The 22,862-nt window shown below is 36.2% G+C and overlaps 1 protein-coding gene across 1 annotated transcript in view; it reads right to left on the reverse strand.

Moving 5' to 3' along the window:
• Positions 1 to 22,862, reverse strand: part of XRN2 (5'-3' exoribonuclease 2) — a 96,039-nt gene that overhangs the window by 12,269 nt on the left and 60,908 nt on the right. Inside the window, exons 22-27 of the mRNA XM_037743094.1 lie at positions 21,653 to 21,750; positions 20,844 to 20,923; positions 19,742 to 19,798; positions 11,864 to 11,932; positions 11,649 to 11,780; positions 9,565 to 9,692 (exon numbers count right to left, since the gene is read on the reverse strand). Coding sequence (XP_037599022.1) covers positions 9,565 to 9,692; positions 11,649 to 11,780; positions 11,864 to 11,932; positions 19,742 to 19,798; positions 20,844 to 20,923; positions 21,653 to 21,750 — 564 coding nt within the window. The remainder of the gene's footprint in view (positions 1 to 9,564; positions 9,693 to 11,648; positions 11,781 to 11,863; positions 11,933 to 19,741; positions 19,799 to 20,843; positions 20,924 to 21,652; positions 21,751 to 22,862) is intronic.

A 22,862-nucleotide genomic window follows, 5' to 3' on the forward strand; every position in this document is an offset into this window, starting at 1 on the left:
AACAACAAAACAAAAAAAAAAAAAACAAATCATATGTTGGACTATGTATAATGATATTGGGGAAACATCACAAAACATCAGATTTCTTTTCTTCATCTTCTGCAGCATCTGCCTGAGCTTATCATACTTTAATGACCATTCTAGATCAGGCTACACATTTCTTATCCAATGCATTTCTTACAAAAGTATTAGGGAATAACTGATTTGTGAAATGACATGGTTGCCTTCTAGGAAGTCCAACCTCTTAACCCAAGCCTTCCAAGGTTTTCTTATAACCAAGGGCAATTAAAATCCATTAACCTATTCAAATCTTTTTTGAGCTTTTACACATCTGGCTTATATGCAGACAATCCCTATATTTCTCTCCAACTGGGTCCCCTTTCTCTTGAGCAAAAACCTGACTCCTATTACTACCTACCACAGATGCCTTTAATGTCTTTCAGGCACTTTGACTTCTACAAAATAATTCATCACATTCTTTCATATTCCTTCACCCTCCTGGGTTTCCAAGCTCTGTGAAAAGCCTCAGTAAGTACCCAGAGTGGACACATATGGCTCTTCATTCCCTTCTCCCTCTCCTCCTCTCTTCATATTCAATTATCCAGACTTTCAGCCTTCTCTTCTTCCCACCTTCCAGACTTTGGATCTACTCTGCCATAGTACCAGACGTTCCTCATCTCTCCTTAACCCACCATGCTGTGGCTCTAGAATGGAGTTGTACCTGGTTCATTCTTCTGCTAGTTTTTAAAAGCTCATAAACAGACTAGTGAGTGCCCAAATTAAATCAGCAAGAGACAAGAACAGCCGACTTACGAGGTAAAAAAACTGGTCAGTAAAAATATGACCAAAGCAGGAACTGAAAAAAAAAAAATCACATCTTAAAACAAAGACACATTATTCCTCATCAAATTAGCAAGAACTTTTTATTTTATTTTAAAGAGACAAGGTCTTGCTGTTACCCAGGCTGGAGGGCAGTGGCGCTATCACAGGTCACTGCAGCCTCAAATCCAGGCTCAACCAAACCTGCTGCCAGGGCCTCCTGAGTAGCTGAGACTACAGGATACCACCATGCTTCGTTAAATTTGTGCTTAGATTAGAGGTGTGAGCCACTGCAACTGGCCAAGAACTTTTAAAAAATAACACCTGGTACTGATGGGAGTGGGATATTAGTCATTCTTATATGCCATTATAGGAAGTATAAAACAGTATACTCTTATTTGGAGGCTGTGGTGACACTGCCCAAAAGTCTAGAAATTCACCATGCCTTCTGATCCAGCAATACCATTTCTAGAAATTTAGCCTGCAGTTAAGAAATAAACTTTTAAAAGATTATTAGAAGAGCCCAAAACATTAAAAAATAATAATAATAAGCAATATACTTCTAAATAATCCATGGTACAAAATAAAACAAAATAAAAATCAGAAAATACTACGAACTAAGTGATAATAAATATGTGAGACAAAGCTTTGTGGGATAAGGCTAAAGTGATTAGAGGGAAATCTGTAACACTGAAGTGCATATACTAGAAAAAACTAAATTACCCAAGTCTCCATCTCAAAAGCCTGAAAAAGAATATCAATTTAATCCCCCCAAAAGTAGAAGAGAATAATGAAGACAAATGCAGAAATCAATAGAAAACAAAGGTACATGGGAGGAGGGAAAAGAAAAAAAAATTCAACAAAACAAAAGGTTAGTTCAATGGGGGCAAAAACAATAAAATTAAATAGGTTCTAAAAAAACATTAAATAGATTCTAGCAACACTAATCAAGAAAAGAGTGACTGTACATTACCAGTATCAGCACTTAATTTTGAAGTCTTACAATAATTAAAAACATACTTAAAAATCTTAGGAACAATTTCTGGCAATAATTTTGGAATTTTAGAATGGGCACATTTCTGCCAAATATAAAAAAAGAACTTATCAAAACCAACATAACAATTTTACTGAAAAATCTGAAAAGCCAGTATTTAAAATTTTGAATCTATAATTAAAAACCTTTTCATAAAGGAATCTCTAAGTCCAACTGGCTTGATGATTGAATTCTTCTAAAAATTAAGAAATCACAACAATCTTATGATAATTCATACAGAGAATAAAAATGTAGAAAACATTTTCCAACTTGTTTTATAGGGCCAGCCAGAAAAAAACCCTAACCCAGAACATGCAAAAAGAAAAAGTAGTAAAACTAATCTCTCTCATAACACAGAGATTTAAAAAATACCACCATACACTGACACACAGAATGTGGTGACATATAAAAAGGATGATATATTCCAGAAATCAGGTTTACTCCAGAAATGCCATGTTGGTTTAACATTTGAAAATCAATCAGTGTCATTTACCATACTAACACAAGAAAGAAAAAAACAAACAAACAAAACCCCCAGATTTTGGAGGAAAAAAGGATCTGATAAAACTTAATACCCACTAGAAACAAAGAATAGAAGAACTTCCTCAATCTGATAAATGGTATCTACAAACAAACAAACAAAAACACTGCAGCAAACATCATATTCAATGATGAAATAGTAAAAGTTTCCCCCTTAAAACTGATTGGGAATGAAATGAGTATATCTATCATCATCATCATCATCACTTCTATTAATTATGAGAGGTCCTAGCTAATGCGATAAAGCAAAACACACACACACACACACACACACACACACACACACACACACAAAAGGCATTAAGATTAGAAAATAAAAATGGTCACTACTTGGGAGATGACATAATTGTATACACAAAAAAATTTCAAAAGAACATACAAACTATTAGGAGAAATGAATCTACTAAGGATGTCAGATACAAATATCCAAAAATCAACTTTATTTCTATATACAAACAAGCAATTAGAAAATGATAGATATTTAAGATACACTATTACTTAAAACATCAAAACACATCAATTATATAGTAATAATTCTTTTTGTCCTTAATTTTTTATTGTGATGATTTCAGACTGAAAAGTTACAAGATAAGTACAAAGAATTCCCATAACCCCTTCACCCACATTCCCAAAATGCTGGCATAAAAATTACACTGACTGATTTTCAAAAGTTAAACCAACATGGCATTTCTAGAGTAAACCTAATTTCTGGAATATATCATCCTTTTTATATTCACCATATAACACCAATAAAAAAGCAAAAATGCAAATTGCCAAGTGGAAAACGATATTTCCAATATAAAACTACCCTCATAACCACAATATAAGAATGCCTACAAAACAAACAGACAACAACCCGGTTTAAAAAACCAGACAGGACCTAGAAATACAAATTCCATTTGACCCAGCAATCCCATTACTGGGTATATACCCAAAGAACTATAAATCGTTCTACTATAAAGACACACGCACACATATGTTCACTGCAGCCCTGTGTACAATAGCAAAGACCTGGAACCAACCCAAATGCCCATCAATGCTAGACTGGACAAAGCAAATGTGGTACATATACACCATGGAATACTATGCAGGAATAAAAAATGATGAGTTTGTGTCCTTTACAGGGACTTGGATGAATCTGGAAACCATCATTCTCAGCAAACTGACACAGGAACAGAAAGCCAAACACCGCATGTTCTCACTCATAGGTGGGTGTTGAACAGTGAGAACACGTGGCCTGAGGGAGCACCACACACTGGGGGCAGTTGGGGACGCTAGGGGAGAGACAGCAGGGGGTGGGGAAAGATAACATGGGGAGAAATGCCAGATACAGTATGTACCAAAAATTAAATAATTTAAAAAATAATAATTTAGATAAATTAAAAAAAAAAAAAGACAAACCTTGAACACTACATCACATAAAAATATCCAAATGGTCAATAAGCATTTTTTATAAATGCTCAACTTAGCCACCAAGAAGATGCTAACTAAAAGCTCAGTGAGATACCACTCCCTGCTTAGTCAAATGGCTAAAAGTGAAAAGCCTGACAACACCAAGGATTGGCTACAACATGAAACAAACAGAACTCTCCTACACTGCTGTAGGAGTGTAAATTCATACTACCTGAATGTAATTTGGGAAATGTGTCTGGCACTTTCATTCGCTAAAGCTGAACATACACACTCTTGCAATTCCATTCCTGTGGAGTACACATCCATTACGAGTGTTTACATATGTGCATCGAAGGATACACAGGTTTCACAGCAGTCCAATCCAGTGATCCCAAACGAGAAACCAACCCAAATGCTATTCCAACTGGATGGGTAAATAAATGGTGACATAGTCCTGTGATTCAACACTGTAAGCAACAAAAATAGATGAACTGCTGGGCATAACGGCTCACGCCTGTAATCCAAACACTTTGAGAGGCCGAGGCAGGTGGATCACAAGGTCAGGAGTTCGAAACCAGCCTGGCCAATGTGGTGAAACTCCATCTCTACTGAAAATAAAAAATTAGCCAGGCATAGTGGCACACGCCTGTAATCCCAACTACTCGGGAGGCTGAGGCAGAATTGCTTGAGCCCAGGAGGAGGAGGTTGCAATGAGCCAATATTGCACCACTGTACTCCAGCCTGGGCCACAGAGCAAGACTGTCTTGGGTGACAAAAAAAAAAGAAAAAAGACAATGGATGAACTATTGCTACAAGCAATATAAATTTCAGAAACAAAGACTGAAGAAAAGAAGGCAAGCTTTTAAAAGCGTAGTCATGTAATAGCTTTTTAAACTATTAGGTAAAGTTTAAAAAAAAACAAAAAGGTGACATATGATACTATGATACTGCAGTAAGGATAGCAGTTCCCTTTAATGGGCTGAGGGTAGTGCCTGGGGAAGAACTCATCAGTCCTTTAGCTTCTGAGGACTGATCCATTTCTACTGGATCTGAATGGTGGATACATAAGTATGTCCATTTCATAAACACTAAACTGTATAAGTTCAATTTGGTACTTTATATATGTTACACTTCAGTAAAAAGTATATGTAAAAACACATGTATAATAACCTAATTTTCAAAACTTGCACACATGAAATTATGAAAAGAAACACTGCTTATTTCAGGACTGTGGAATTATGGGTGTTTTTTATGTTTTATTGCTACATGCCACATTTTATTCAATTAACATGTACTGCAGTTAAAGATACATTTTAAAATCACTAAAAATATTTTTAAAATTAGCTTTCCTCCCCTCATAATCTTTTCCAATGTATGCTCCCAATCTAATTTTGTATCAGTTATGCTATGCTTAATACCACCCAAATACTTGCCATGTACTTAAAGTTCATTATTTTCTCTCAGCCTAGAGTAACCCAAATTCCTCACTTGTTGGCTCAATTTAAATACCACATGATTGCTGATTTTTTGTCCATAAACTTTTTCACTCCTCCTATCCCCTTTGAAAAGATGTTAAATGTCTTTAGAGTCCCAGCACTAATCCTAAGGTAACTCCATGTTTACAAGTCATGAGGCAGAGGGCACTTGTTTCTTGCTCTAAATCAATCCCTACTTTACAAACCACATCTCCCAATTTTTCATGACGTAATTTAAATAAAGATATTCTAACTGGCATAGATTCTAATTAAAGTCTGTTTGTAAGTATTTTGTACTGTGCAAGTATACATTAACTTTAATAACAGCCACAACAATGGCAAATAAGGAGTTATTTAACCAAAGTAATATTAGTAAAAATAGAGAGGGACTCCACTATTCGAAATAAAATGCACAGATGCAAACAAGAGTTGTCTATTTCCAAAGAAGGCAGATTAAGAACTATAGAACTGCAGGCCCCTAGGGCATGAAATTCTCTCCTCTGCTGTAAAGCTAATAAATAAAAAAAGAACCTTCTGGCTTCTTTCTTTCTGTTATTATTGGAACAGGATCTTGTAGGCTAGAAGCAGAAGGCCATGGTATCCATATGAATGGTAAAGAGCCACAAGAAAAAAGAAACTGATAAGGAATATGTCAATAAACAGCTGGCTTTAAAAATATGTTGGATATGCTTTGACCATTTATTGGTAAAATCTTAGGGCAAAGACAGTTCACTCAAAATGATTAGACTCTCCTGTTGTACATAGTATGACTTGATACTGAACATACAGAAATGCCTAGAAATGTTATTTGCTAAATCTTAGGGGAAACAGCTGATAATCACTGCACCAAGCAGATTCCCACAGGACCATTAACTCTGTACCCCTTCTGTGCTTCACTGAATAGAAGTCCAGAGTTTTCATGATAAGAGTCTCACAAAGCTCCATTCAATGTCATTAAGCCATGCAGCAAAGCTATGCTGCTGGAGAGAAGGGCAGAGAGAAAGTCAATACGCTAAAAACAGAGGGCTCTGAAAGAGTAAGACCTATAGAACCAATTTCTTCTTGAGTAGTACATCAAAAAAATCTGGACTTCTGGTTGGTAACTTAACTGGCATTAAAACGGTGCTAGGTGCATAGAACAAATATTTCCCATCCATTTTAACCTGGCACGTTCTTTAATAAGTACAGCTTTCATTTAAAAACAGTTCTGAGGGGTATCTATAACAAAGTATCACTCTGTTGTTTTTTTTTTTAATTAAATTTTTATGAAATATTTCAAACATTCAGAAAAAATTGTTTTAATGATATGACACTCAGATTTAACAAATGTGAGCATCTGTCACACTGTTTCTTCTCCTCCATGCTGCCCTTGTAGCGCCCAGACAACCAGAAATGGACAAACAAAGCCTTCATGAAGACATTAATTTGAAACGTGGGCACATGACTTACACTTCTTTGATAAGTAGGTATAACAACGGAGCTTAAAAATAACATTAAATGGGGATACAATTTAAAATTAATGAAAAATGTATGAAGTCTTAACACTCAACTATCTTTTCCCTTTCCCACTGCAATCCAAATGCCATGTTAATTATTTTTGTGGTCAACATTTCTGACCTGCCCACAAAACAGGTTATGAGGGGTTAAGGAAAGACTAAAGTTTCCCAGAACTATAGGGTTAAAGATATAGTCTAGGCCAGGCGCGGTGGCTCAAGCCTGTAATCCCGGCACTTTGGGAGGCCGAGGCGGGTGGATCACAAGGTCAAGAGATCGAGACCATCCTGGTCAACATGGTGAAACCCCGTCTCTACTAAAAATACAAAAAATTAGCTGGGCATGGTGGCGCGTGCCTGTAATCCCAGCTACTCAGGAGGCTGAGGCAGGAGAACTGACTGAACCCAGGAGGCAGAGGTTGCGGTGAGCCGAGATCGCGCCATTGCACTCCAGCCTGGGTAACGTGAGTGAAAAAAAAAAAAAAAGATATAGTCTACCTAAAGCAGTGCCTAGCTATACTGTAGGTAGTACGGAGATAAAATGTGGATCAAGAAAGGGATACCTTTGTCTTTCAGGCAACTAAGTGATGACAATCCATATCTATTGCATCTGATTTAATTATACTTGTATTAATGAAATACATTGCAATCATTTCCACATACTTCTTTCGCCTGTGTTAACTGAGAAACAGATTTGTAAGTGAAGATTAAGGAAGAAATCCAAATTATCTTTTTCAGTTAACTATATATAGTCAAGATGAAAAACAGACCCAGAATAATCAAAGTTATCCTGAACAAAAAGAACAAAACTGGAATAATCACATTACCTGACTTCATATTATACTACAGACCAGCAGTAACCACAACAGTATGGTACTGGCATAAGAACAGATAACATAGACCATTGGAACATAATAGAGAACTCAGAAATAAATCCATACATCTACAGTGAACTCATTTTTGACAAAGGAACCAAGAACAAACACTGAGGAAAGAACAGTCTCTTCAATAAATGGTGCTGGGAAAACTGGATATCATATGCAGAAGAATGAGACTAGAATTTTATCTCTCACCATATAGAAAAATCAAATAAAAATAGTTTAAAAGGACTTAAATCTATGAAACTACTACAATAAAACTTTGGGGAAAATCTCTAGGATATTGGTCTGGGCAAACATTTCTTGAGCAATACCCCAATAGTATAGGCAACCAAAGCAAAACTGAACACATAGGATCACATCAAGTTAAAAACCTTCTGCACAGCAAAGGAAACAATCAGCAAAGTGAAGAGACAACCCATGGAATGGGAAAAATATCTGCAAACTATCCATTTGGCCAGGGATTAATAACTAGAATACGTAAAGAGCTCAAACAACTCTATGGGAAAAAAAAATCTAATCTGATTTTAAAGTGGGCAAAAGATCTCTTAGACATTTCTCAACATTCAAATGGCGAACAGGATATAAGAAGTTGCTCAACATCACTGATCATCAGAGAAATGAAAATCAAAACTACAATGAGATATCATCTTGCTCCTGTTAAAATGGCTTTTATCCAAAAGACAGGCAATAACAAATGCTGGTGAGGATGTGAAGAAATGGGAACTCTCACAGATCACTGGTAGGAATGTAAATTAGTACAACCCAATATGGAACAATTTGGAAGATCCTCAAAAAAATAAAACTACAGCTACCATATGATCCAGAAATCCTTAAAGCCAGGTATACACCTTTAAAAGGGAAATCAGTACATCAAGAAGACATCTGCACTCCCACAGTTACTCCAGCACTATTCACAGTAACCACGATTTGGAAGCTACCTAAGTGTCCAACAACAGGTGAATGATAAAGAAAACGTGATACACCTACACAAAGGAGTACTGTTCAGCCACAAAAAAGAATGAGATCTTACCACCTGTAACAACATGAATGGAACTGGAGGTCATCATGTTAAGTCAAACAAGTCAAGCACAGAAAAACAAACTTTGCATGTTCTCACTATTTGTGGGAACTACAAATTAAAACAATCGAACTCATGGAGACAAAGAGTAGAAGGAGGGTTACCAGAGTCTGGGAAGGGTAGTGGAGGAAGAGCTGGGGAGGGGAGGATGGATAATGGGTATCAAAAAATAGAGGCCAGGCACAGTGGCTCAAGTCTATAATCCCAGCACTCTGGGAGGCCAAGGTGGGCGGATCATGAGGTCAAGAGATAGAGACCAGCCTGGCCAACATGGTGAAACCTCATCTCTACTAAAAACACAAAAATTAGCTGGGCATGGTGGCACGCACCTGTAGTCCCAGCTACTCAGGAGGTTGAGACAGGAGAATTGCTTGAACCCGGGAGGCGGAGGTTGCAGTGAGCTGAGATAGTGCCACTGCACTCCAGCCTGGTGACAAAGTAAGACTCCATCTCAAAAAAAAGTTAGAAACGATGAATAAGATCTAGTATTTGATAGCAAACCATTTAAAAATAACTAAAAGGGTATAATTGGATTGTTCCTAACACAAAGAATCACGCTAGAGGTGATGGATACCCCATCTACCCTGATGTAATTATTACTAATTGTATGCCTGTATCAACATATCTCATGTATCCCATAAATATATACAGCTACAAGGCACCTGCAAAAATAAAGATGAAAAATATATGAAAGATTGTGCATAAGGTATTCTCTTACAACTCTTCTAGCTTACATGTTTTTAAAGTTCACTGCACTGATAAAACCAATCTTTTTCAGCAAGGAAGATTGGAAATCAACTTTTGTTGTGATATTTAATTTATAATGTAAAATAACCGATTAGTAAAAGCTTACTTGACATAAGTTTTGGAATTTGGGCTTGTCCTCTCAACAGCGGCCTGTATAAGTTTCCCTGGTAAGTCCCAGGTGGTGGTGCAGCATTGCTGTAAATACCAGTTCCTGAGCCTCTTGGCATAACGTGGCTATAAAAGGACCCCACACAAGAAAAAAAATATATATATAGTGATTATATAACACAGCTGACACAAATAAAACAAACAAATGCTCACAGCCATGTCTTCACTAACAGATCTGATTAAGATAATACAAAAGAAGGTTTATAATTAAAGCTGGAAACTACATAATGGTAATAGAGACAGTAAATGTTCATCTGTCACACCAAGACTCTTAATTGATAATCATTTAAATACTTACAACTCACATCATACAAAAAATAAACTTGAATGTTTTGTCTTTTTTTGCCTTATATTTCAGTTTTTTCCTTAAGGATCCATGTTCTCGCTATCACTGTATATACGACTACTCTATATCTTGCTATTTTAAATTTACTATATCAAATATTTACCTGTATCTTTTCTTCACCTTCATAATTGAAACGCATACACCTATAGAATACTTCACTATGTTGATGTCTTATACTTAACCATTTCTCTCATTTCGTACTAGTAGTATAGATTACAGTGCAATAGAAATACTTGGGCATATAACTATGCTCACCTAAAATTATTTCCTCAGTACAAATCCAAGAAGAATTTGGATCAAAGGTTAAGAATATCTTCTGAACTCACAACTCTATTTAGAGGAAATACTATGTTGCTTTCCAAAACAGCTGAAACAATGCAAAAAGTTATCTTCAGACTATTTTAAATCTACATTTCTTTTACTGCTACTAAGAATGAAAACTTTCCAAAACAATAATAGCTAGTGTTTACATAGGGTAGTTCCTAGGGCACTACCTAAGCACTTGACAGGTATTAGGCTCACTTTAATTCTTACAACTTCATAATTTTAAGAATATATAGGCATAATTACTGTCTCCACTTCAGACATAAAGAAATGGAGGCATAGAGTGGTTCAGTTAAGTTCACAAATATATTAAGTGGTTAAATTAAAAAAAAAAAAAAGGTATCTGAATCCAGACATTTAAGATCTAAAGCCCATGTTCTCAATCACTCTGCCAAACTATCCTCTTAATATCTGCTGTATAAATTACATGCAGATGGTGACCTTCTGCCTACATCACTTTTGGAATCTTAAGGTGTCCCCGCTAATTGAAAATATCTATTTATAAGTTGTAATTATTAATGCATGAATCCTAACTCAATATTATGGCAAGCCTGTTGCTCTTTTTACACCAGCTTTACCTGTTATTTCAAGTGCAAGTCCCCTCTCTCTACAGTATCTTCTACAGCTAGGAAAAAGCCAATTCAATAACTAATAAGGGCAAAGGTTAAAAATCAGAAATTCACAGAAGAGGAAATACAAATGACTAATAAACATATTAAAAGATAATTGCAGGGAAATGTCAATTCAAGCAACTATGAGATGCCACTCTTCAAGCACTAGGCAAACAAAACTTTAAGAGACTGGAGGCTTCTCTACTGGTTAACACTTGAAAAAGACTCTCCATCATACAATGATTAATTCAGCTAAACTTTCTTGAGGGTAAAGAGGAGGTTTCATTCCCTTGAAGTAACAATCAGAAAAATAGTAAAACGTCTTAGAGAAAATAATAGAATACTCATGCAACACATACAGCAACATATAAATGGAGAAGTGAATTTTTAAAAAGAAAAGCAGAGCAGTATCGAAGTTATTAAAATATCTACAAAACAGTTGTATTTTATGGTCTGTCAGATATTTGTGGCATACAATAATGTGTTGTCCAAAATGCCTGTTTAGGTTTTAAAGATGGAGCTCCACTCTTTGCCTGGTTTTAAGTATGTAAGCAATGTTATGAGAGGACATAGTAGTTGGCGGTGGTCAGATATGGTGGTGAGACAAAAATATACATGTGAAACAAACTCAGTATTTTCATAAAGTTTAAAAAAAAAAAAAAGATGGCATAAATACTGACTTGTTTTGTGGGATGACTCAGAAAAAGCAAAATACATAAGGGCTAGAAACTGACAACTCACCCCAAAGTCCTGAAGGCTGCCTGATCCAGGTGCACAGGCCTCCGGTCACGGTTAAAGCCAAGCTGGGGCTTCCACTGCCGTCCATTGCTGGATTTTTCCCAGTCATGAGGTTTCAATACTGCTGCTGGCTTTCTGACCATTTAAAAAGACAACTTTTAGTAAAAGGAATGAAAACCACTTGTACAAAATAAACCTAGGTAATTTACTGTTGTTACCTTGCTCCTGGAAGCATTACAGCTTTAAAAATGTAATCTTCAGCAAACTGTGGGTCTTTAAAATTAATACTGGAAAAGAACAATAAACAATTCAATGATCTGATTATATTATCATGTAGACTGAGGTATTTTTCATGTTTAAGTCCTCTCCAAAAATTATTTTAGTTAATGGATTTGCCAAATGGCTAAATATCTTCCTCACCAAACTGTCTCTAATTCCTTGTACATATAACCTTCAGGTAACTTTCTCTGTGAGGAAAGTCATATTCTAGCTAACTGCTGGTGATGACAGAGACATAACAGCCATTGGCCCAACTCAAATTTTGATATGGTATTGTGGACAGGTGGAAGAGGTTTATAACAACAAAAAATAAAAATTGCCTTTCATTTTGTCCAGTCCATGGCAAAGACCCCTAGCATTTTGAGGGAGATTAGCTCCTATTTTAATAAAGAAAAGATGGATATACCAATAGAAACATTTTTGCAAAATAAAAAAATGTACACAAATAGCTAAGAAATCTATTGGGGGGGCTATAAAATATATTAAACTTCACAGTTGGACCCATGTACCCTTCTCTCCTAATATGTGATTTTTAAATAATAAAATAGTTTTCACAATTTGAAAACTACACAAATACGCTTTTTTATTTTGAGACAGGGTCTCACTCTGTTGCCCAGGCTGGAGTGTAGTGGCACACTCACAGCTCACTACAGTCTCAACCTCCCAGGCTCGGCAATTCTCACTTTAGCCTCCCTCAAAGTTGGGACTACAGGTATGCAACACCACGCCCGGCTAATTTTTGTATGTTTTGTAGACATGGGGTTTTCCCACATCGTCCAGGCTGGTCTTAAACTCCTAGACTCAAAAGATCCACCCACCTCAGCTTCTCAAAGCGCTAGGATTACAGACATGAGCCACCGCACCCGGCCAATATGCCAATTTTTAAAAGCTATATATACTCAGACTTTGAGTATAAGCTGGGTCAAACTTATTTTCTGATAGTGATGGCTGTGGTAGTGGTATATATGTGTGTGTACCTATCCCAGAGGTTGGTAAGTACCTAACTCTGTCTTCTGGCACAGCAATTCTTCTTCCAGGACTCTGGTTATAAATCTTAAGATTTATACTTAGGGATGCTTCTAACACTATTATTCATAATGTTTGAAAGACTGTAAAACCCAAGTGTATGAATAATAGTGGACTGGTTAAAAAACTAGAGTTCTTCCTTTTTAGGAGAACTCAGATAATATTTTTAAAGATTTAGTAACAGAATACTTAATGACATGGGAAATATATATATATGCAACAGACTAGACATATTCATCAATAGATTATCAGTGATTTTTCTCTATAAGTCAGTAACTTGTTTCCTTTTTAAAAATATATTTTTCAAATTTCCTCCAATGATTATACTTACAGTTAGTTTAAATGGTTTTATTGACCTGGTTGACATTTTTAGATAGCTGTATTCTTTCTGAATACTGCCACTTTAACTAGAGTCCATTGGCTTTACAGAAATTTTCATGTAAAATATGAAGTACACAAAAATGGATTCACTTGTAATAAATACACCATGAGCTCAAGAACAGCTGAACAATACTTATTACTCAACTGGTTCTTCTTACAACTCATTCTTCACTGGCAACTGTCTTTAGCTCAGATTTTCTCTACTGGTAAGATGGCATAGGGTAGGGCAAGGTAGGACAGGCAGTGACAAAGGTTTAAGAGGATGATAGACAAAATAGTAGTTAAGTATTTGGGCTCATTAGGGCTTTGCAGATAAAAAGTCAAGAGAGAAAATGGGTAATAAAGCAAGACTTGCAAATAAAGTGTTGAAGCAGGTATCTGTGTTTCAGCGGGGCTTTTTTAGCAGTTTGCCAAATTGATAGACTATCTATTGCATGCATGGTTCATGGTGGGAAGGGGGATTATGCACATTACCAGGCATCAAGCCTGTCTCCCCTTCTAATAAGGGAAAGAAGGAAGAAAGTGGAAAATGCAACAACAGGCACAGAAAAGATGCTGAGTCAAAGCATGTGTGTATACACACCTTCCATACAAACATCTTTGTCAGTATAGGCTAAAGATGTGTGTGTACTCGGGGGTGGGGAGAAGGGAATTATTTCACCTGAGGATTAAGGAAAATATCATCCAAGACGCTGCGGCTTAAGATGAGACAGGATTGGTTACAGGATGACAGAGAAAACAAATGCAACAAAGATATGGAAAGGGGTCCCAGGACCAAGAACAGCTCAGTTTTCCTCGAGCAGCCCTTCTCAACGGAGATGTGGTGCAAGGGAATTAAGCCCTACGAAAAATGACGAGTGAGTACATTCTCAGTTCTCCCAAGGAACAAACATAGCTAGTATCATTCTAGAGACACAGGACACAAACTGATACGTATAATCTGATACATACAACAGATGCTTTAAGTTCTCAAGGCAGAATTCTCCCATGGAACTCCAGTTGAGAAGGGCTAGATTAGAGTAAAAATGCATATGAGCTGAAGTGGGCAGGAAGAAAGCGTAATTGAAGCGGGTTATAGTCATGGAGGGTTTGTGTGCGTATAATGTGATGCCTTTGCAAGTAGTCAATAAGGAAGTAAAAGTGATCAAAGATCATTTCAGAAAGAACAACCCAGCAGCAGTATACAAGAGAGCAGAGGGACGCCCATAAAGAGGTCACCAACGCAGTCTAAGCAACAGTATTCAACACACATCTTGGATAGGAATGTTGGGAAAATAAATAAAATGGTAACGCTGGAACTAGAATGGAGATGGAGCTCAGATGAAGATCTGCAACTCATGCACACAAAGTCCTGAAACTAAGAAAACGAAGGAAATAACCAAGACAATAAACTCCCAGGGAGAAGAGAAAATCCCAGGGTCACAGAGATAATCACTTCTGCGGGAGAATGGTTATAAGAGATTTAAAAAGATAGCTGAAATTCCACTTTGAGAAAACAAATCCATTTATTTGCCAATTACCCCTTAATAAAATTGTCTTAAAAGTTCCATTATTCATGCTCATGCTCTGAAAGGGAAAAACTTTCCTTCCAAGCCAATAGGACAATCTCCAAGATCATCCCTACTTTCTCTCAGAATCACACTCAACAAAAGGATCCATATACTTAATACAGTACAAACCATTAGGAGATGGAAAAGGAGTATCTAAAAGTAAGTTTGTAAGCTTCCATTCAAAGACAAGGACACTATTTATGAAATCAAAGGATTAAATCATTTTTCCCTTGGATCTTTGAGAACAATTTGAAGACACACTCTCTCCTAAAATGAGTTAAGCTTTCAAGGGTTGAAAGATTTTTTGTATTTTAATTTGTTCCCAAAAATGTACACTAAGATCTCTTATGTTGTTAGAAATGTATTTTTCCAATGTGATAAAAGCCATGACTTAAACACACTTCCTAAAAGTCAAACACACAGACTAAGCAGGAATCCATTAGGCAAAGACCCAAAAGGTAACTTTTTATATGGATCCAAACTTTTGAAGGTATTTATTTTTTTTCATGTGTATGTCATTTAAACTCCATCCTCAGAAGCAAAAGGCATTACTTGTGAAGAGTTTATCTGGCAGGGGGAAAGTAGTAGTAACAATGAGTTAAGGAGAGAAGCACCCTCACGAGCTCTGAGAAGCAGAGGAAGCAAACGAGTTAACCAAACAGCCTGCCCAGGACTCAACAGGCTGCCCAGCTGAGTTAAGAGATTTGTGTTTAGATTTATATTGCTTCATCTAATTCTGTAAACGGAAGTATTTTTAAACAATAGCATTTTTATCCACGTTTTCCAAATGCAGGTGAAACACTGTTTGACTCACCAAGCTTTTATGTATCAGACCAGCTTTCCCCTGAGTGGCATAACAGATCCTTTCCTTGACAGGTAACCTCCTCACTATTTTAATCACTTGATTGTCTTCATAAACACGCCAAGGGCAAAGTAAATAAAAATTTAAAACCTAAGCATGGTTAAAAATAAGGAAACTGAACAGTGTTTTTATTTATATCACAAGTAGCACTTTCAGCACTGTTGGTAACAAGAAAATATTGTAGCAAAGGCTCAATAGAAAAGGAATGGAATGTGGAACTCCTTTTTTCTGATTCACTTGAAGAATTATCCTTAGAAATGCCATTTTTCTTTTGAGACGGAGTTTTGCTCTTGTTACCCAGGCTGGAGTGCAATGGCGCGATCTCGGCTCACCGCAACCTCCGCCTCCTGGGTTCAGGCAATTCTCCTGCCTCAGCCTCCTGAGTAGCTGGGACTACAGGCACGCACCACCATGCCCAGCTAATTTTTGTAGTTTTAGTAGAGACGGGGTTTCACCATGTTGACCAGGATGGTCTCGATCTCTTGATCGCGTGATCCACCCGCCTCGGCCTCCCAAAGTGCTGGGATTACAGGCTTGAGCCACCGCGCCCGGCCAGAAATGCTATTTTAAGTATTACTGTTAGAGAGTGCTAGCACAGCTCACAAAGAAAGCAGAAAACTCCAAATATCATTTCATTTTTATACCTTTCCCTGATACATGCCATAATTAATGCTGAATTGGCAAAGGCAAACTGTTCTTGCAGAGAAATTTCATGATTCATATACTTGACATTTTAAAACATTTAAAGAGTTTATAGCATGGTGACATCATATCAGAAGAGGTTAACCAGTTCAGCATCCTGTAACGTACTGCAGGCAGTGAAAGTGAAACCCTGCCAACTGTTTTCCACCATCAAATCCACTGTTGACTGCATGTATTCCACTTCCTTCAGGCTTTAGGTTTCGAGTTATCTGCTTGCCAAGCATTAGCCTTGCAAATGCTTCAGAAATAGTTACTTCAAAATATCCATCTCCATACACATTCACATTAAAACAAAAAATCTCCTTGAAGAGATAAAACATTCTATACCTTGTCTGACTCATCCAAAAGTGAATATGAAAAGTCTGAGAAACACTTCTCTGAAAAAAAAAAAGGTTAGGCTCTTCAAAGACTTTGGCAAACACTGGTTTCAACACTATGAACAACTGAGCTTTTTTTATATGGGTTTAGAACTATGCTAGGTACTATGAGAAAAAGAAAACCTAATGACACTACTGCTGGAAACAACATATATAAAAACTATATAAATTATGCTTTAGAAGAAAAGCAATAAACGGTAGACAATGAGCAGGTGGAGAAAGGAAAGGAAGAGCACTCCAAACAACAGGAGGAAGGGGTGGAAGTCAAAGGAGTACGGAAGGGGTCAGCCTGGGCAGGAAGGAAACATCCTGAGGACCTAAGGGTTCAGGCACAGAGTCAGGGCCCTGCCAAGGTGCGTCAGGCCTTGAAAAAACAAAAGCACACAAGTGTGTGCAACTACCCTCCAGATGACAGATTGGGAGGAAAACTCTTCTATGATTTTAAAGTCATATGCAGAAGCTAATATGTTGAATAATTTATGGAATTAGAAATGGGAAAAAAAATATGATCTCCCAGGTTAGAGCTGACTATATTCTCCAAGGGTCTGTTTATGAATTTAAAGGGCTTCAACAACCTGTATAACATACTTTCTGAGCACTATAGATAAGAACGAATGGAATGGGAAGAACTTACCTAAACTCAACTTGAGGAAACAATTTCTCAAATATCAAATGGGATACTACATGTATTTAAATAAGGAAGGGGGAAAAAAAATGCCAGGGGTCGAAAGAAAAATAAATGGCAATTGATACTGGTGAGTACATTTTGAGATTTTTTTAATCTGAAAATTGTAAGTTAAAGTTATAAAGCAAATATAACACTGGAACATACAAGGCCTAAAACAAGCACGTAAAAATCAGCTATAAAACTGGATCTCAGCATCAACATTGCTCTTCAGAGAAAACACTAAAACTTACTTTTACCTAAGGGAAAAGTTAACGCTGGTCTCCCATAAGTCTTCAGCAAATTAACCTAATTTAATTGATTTTATTATAAAGTTATTTTCAAAACATACCTGAATATGCATTTAGATCTGAGATTTGTTTTATAATTTTTTTTTTTTTTTTTTTTGAGATGGAGTCTTGCTCTGTTGCCCAGCCTGGAGTGCAATGATCTTAGCCCACTACAGCCTCAGTCCCTCAGGCTCAAGCGTTCAAGTGGTTCTCTCATCTCAGCCTCCCAAGCAGATGAGATTATAGGAGTGCACCACCACCAGACAGAACAGTGGAATTAATTAGCGTGAAGCCCCACTGCTTTAAGGCAAGACAGAGACCCCAAGGGTTAACACAGTGTTTACAGTGAATCTGTCAGAGCCAGATTGTTTGTGATAGATTTAGGAGCATGGCTAATTTTTCGTGTTTTTAGTAGAGACGGGTTTTTACCACGTTGGCCAGGCTAGTTTCGAACTCCTGACCTCATGTAATCCATCCACCCTGGCCTCCCAAAGTGCTGGGATTACAGGTGTGAGCCACCGTGCCCATCCTGTTTTATAAATTTAATAATCTTGTGAACATAGTGGGCACCAAATACCAAAGGCCCCTTTAGGCTCAAAAACAACCAACCAACAACATCATCAACCAAACAAAACTTCCAAAATGTGTCCGTTAATTCTGTAACTCTCCTCTGGGCAAGGCTCTCTATCCTAATTAGAAAGTTAAGTATAATTAACTGTTTCTAGAGGACTAGGCAGGAAGGCCCTTGGATATATGCAGAAAAATTGAGAAGCACAAGCAAACATGTGGCAATCCAAAGACCGAACACCATGGAATTAATACGCCTGAAGCACCAATCTTTAAGGCAAGCCAGAGACCCCAAGAGTTAAAACACAGTGTTCACACTGAATCTGTCGGAGCCAGATTGTGATGGGTTTAGGAGTATGGATTTCAATTCTGTACCCACCCTTAACAAAAGAGCACAAAGACAAAGAACCAGGATAGGTGTAAAGATAAACAAAAAATTATACGTAAACGTAAGCAACTCATCCAGAAAGATTTTTCAAATTCAAAATAGTTTTCTTTAAATAAAAGCCTTTCTAGAATGGCAATCATTTACTACCTCAATCTATTAAAGACAGGAAATAAACATGTTTATACTTCATGAAGGGAAATCTAAAGAAAACCTAAAATATTTCCTGAGAGGGAGAGAAACAAAAATGGATGGAAAAGGAAGATTCAGGATTAGCAGGCTTTTATCAAATTCTTGAATATCTGAGATGCGTTTGCTTTAGTCTTCCCTAAAGATTGGAGAAAATGACAACTGAACTCTGCCATAATAATCTGTCATTATATTACCCAAGTGAGGAGTCAACTTGTTGGATTTCAGTCTAAACAGTCATATTACATTTTATACTATTTTTACTCAATAGAAAACGATGTCAGCACCAAAAAACTGAGATATAAATTAGTTTTCCAGAGAAGAAATTAGCCATTTAAGCTTCTAATTGCTAATACAAATTTTCACAATTACATTCTATGTCATCTTAACTAAAACATACTACAGAGTATTTTTGTTTTCAAACTCTGCAAGGCCATGATTATAAACATAATTAAAACAGTGTGTTGCAATACAAGGAAGCTGTGTGAACCTTTGGGGTGTAGAGTTCTGTTTGCTCCAATATAACAAACTGCTAGATACTCCTACTCTTTACCTCCCACTTGCCTAATCCAGGAAGAATTACAGGTTGTCATGGGAAACCAGATAACAGAGAAGCAAGCATGTTAAATCAGTAACCTTAACAATATACATAATTTAAAGTCAAGAGGCTCTGCTCTAAGGTCTGCAACAGAGGGACTCTCCAATCTCAAAGCAGTGGTGGATTAACAGCTACCATTTCCTTGTGAATCAGAGGTCTTTTAAAAATGGATTTGCAAGTTCAGAGCTGTGTTCCGGGTGAATACCATAAATTTTGGAAAACTTACCTGACTACAGTGTTCTGTGTCAGATCCCTTAACATAGGAACAGGAGAACATACTATTCTAAAAGGAAACAAGAAAAACACATCTATCTGTAAACTGCAACCTTTTAGGTAAGTGGAAATAATTTGTTGCTATGTTAGAAAAGAGAAATCATTAGGATGAACTAACAAAAATAATAAAACCATTTATATCTTTAAAAAAAAATAAGTACCACATAAATGAAATGGTTAACTATTAGCCATAAAGCATTCAATCTCATTAGTACTCAAAGAACTGTGAATATAAACCACAATATGTCAATGAGCATCCACCAGATTGATAGAAATTAGAGTTGTGACAAGGGTTTGCCAAAATGTAGAACAGGATCTCTCACAAACTGCCACTGGAATCATAACACAGTGTAACCATCTTGAAAAACCACCTAGAAATATTACCTAGAAAAAAAAATGAAGATACACATACTCTATGGCCAGCAGTTCCATTCCTGGAAATCTACCCTTGAGATGTGGTTCACAAACTCGGGTCTCAGAACCCTTTTTACACTATTAACTCTCAAAGGGCTTTTGTTTATAGTGGTTATATTTATGAACATTTACCCATTAAAAATTATGACTAAGAAATTTTTAAAATACTAAAGATAACCCTACATGTTAACATAAATAACATTCTTATGAAAAGCTACTTTTTACAAAGCAAAACAAAAATAAATGCTGTTGTACACTTTTGAAAATCTCATTAATATCTGGTTAGTATCTATTTAACAACTAGATACTCTCCTCTGCTTCTATCTCTTGGGAAGCCTCTGGCAAAGTCCACTCAAGAAAGAAAGTGTCAGAAGAGCAAGTAACACCGTAGCATCTTAGTATCAGTATGAAGAGTTTTGACCTTCGGGGTATCCTGAAAGGGACTCCCAGAGCTCCCTGCACAAGGTGATACAGCTACTTTGAAGAGCTGCCCTTTGAATCCAAGCCTTTTTCAGTTAGCCAGGTTTTGTCTTATTTTAAATACAATTTTCTCACTATTATTAGAAAATAAACATAGACAAGGAAAAAATGCTAACTAAACTTCCTTCCCGTCACCGTAATTATATGCAAACGAAACTTACTGATCTGGAAGAACGGCTTCTTCATCCAAAGAAAACTTTCCTTGAATCCCATGACATAGTTCAGGGGGTACATCCACTGGCTGTGGAAAAATGCATTCCTGATCTTATATGCAAAGAATGGAAAATTGGGACTCAAGCAGATTCTTCAGGGTTCAAAGCAGCATCATTCATAAGAGCCAAAAGGCAGAAACAACCCAAATATTTACCAATAGATAAATGGATAAAAATGTACACATACAAATAGAGTACTATTCAGCCATAAAAAAGTATGAAATGCTGATACATGCTGTAACATGAATGAACCCTGAAACAGCGTTACGTTAAATTAAATAAGCCAGACACAAAGCCAATACAAAATACTGTATGACTTCACTTATATGAAGTATCAAGAACAGAGGTATCAAATTCATAGAGGTAGAAAGCAAAAGAAAAGTTACCAGAGGCTGAGAAGGGCAGAATGAGGAGATATTTAATATTATTTAAAAGGGACAGTAATTCTATTTTGAAAGATGAAAAGTTCTGAAAAAGTGGGATGGTTATACAACACTGTACATACACTTAATGCCACAGCATTATAACCACTTAAAAATAGTTTATAAAATGGTTTAACAATGGTAAATTTTGTGTTTTTGCATATTTTACCAAAATGTAAAAAAAAGTACATTTCTAATTAACCAAATTGCATAACATACTTAAAAATGCTTAACAATGGTAAATTTTATGTTACGTGCATTTTACCAAAAAATTTTATGTTATGTGTATTTTACCAAAAAAAGTACATTTCTAATTAACCAAACTGCATAGCATACCTCTGTGGAACCTGTCTGGTACAGCTCTAAAATGAAGTCATGGAGTGGGTGATGTTTCCCCACAAATAAGACATCACCTCCAAGGCTGTTTCTTCTGGCTAGGGAGAAATAAAAGAATGAGACCTCCATTTAAAAAAGTTGTATCTGCAAGACCAATTTTTCTTCTTTCTTTTGTATTTTTATTATAGTTTAAGTTCTGGGGTACATGTACAGATTGTGCAATACTGTTACATAGGTATACACATGCCATGGTGGTTCTGCAAGACCAATTTTTATGAGTATAAAACAAGGGAAAGCATCTAAGTTTTAACAACTTAATTATAAAATTTATGAAAAAGAATTTTAAAGTGATAGGTTAGACAGGAGTTCTAGTATTTGACAGTACTGTAGGGAAATTAGTTAATAATTTATTACATATTTCAAAATAGCCAGAAGAAAAAAACTGTAATGTTCCCAACACAAGAAAAGATAAATATCTGAGGTGGTGGATATTCCAATTGCCCTATTTTGATCATCACATATTGTATATAGGTATCAAACTATCACATGGACCCCAAAAATGTGTGTATCAATTTAAAAACTTTAAAAAAATTATAGTGATAGACCTAAATGTGTGATGTGCCTCTGGGGAAAAAAAATATTTTAACAAAAAGGTTTCAAAAAGATCAATAATTATCAGAAAAAAAAAACCACAGAAATATCTATGAATATATTAAGAGATAAAGGGTAATGTTTTCTTACTTATAATGAACTCATTTTCTTAGTATAAGAAATATATAATCATTTTCTGAGGAAATATAAACAAACTGTATCATTTAATGAAAAGATTGTTCTAAAGACAGATGATACAGAAATTCTTTCTATAGGCTTATTGGGAAAATTGCAAAGCTGGGCTCTATTGAAAAGTTAATAGTATTTAACTTTTCAATAGAGCCCAGCTTTGCAATTTTCCCAATATGAATACTTTTTACTGTCAGTATGAATTACAAAATGCCACCTTTTATGTCACATTTCAAGTTAGCACTCTAAGGGCAAATGCTTTTGTTTTACTCTAACCTTTCAAGCAAAGTAGTTATTATTGGGGGAAAGGGGTAAGTAGGGGTGACAGCAGATGGAGAGAATGAATAATGTCTTCCCAACAGGCAAAAAATACTTTCGTTTGTGCACGTCATGTAAGAATCAAAACATCAAAGGATATTATTTAAGCACT

This window comes from Cebus imitator, unplaced genomic scaffold (assembly GCF_001604975.1).
Source record: "Cebus imitator isolate Cc_AM_T3 unplaced genomic scaffold, Cebus_imitator-1.0 Scaffold134, whole genome shotgun sequence".
Classification (NCBI taxonomy): Eukaryota; Metazoa; Chordata; class Mammalia; order Primates; family Cebidae; genus Cebus; species Cebus imitator.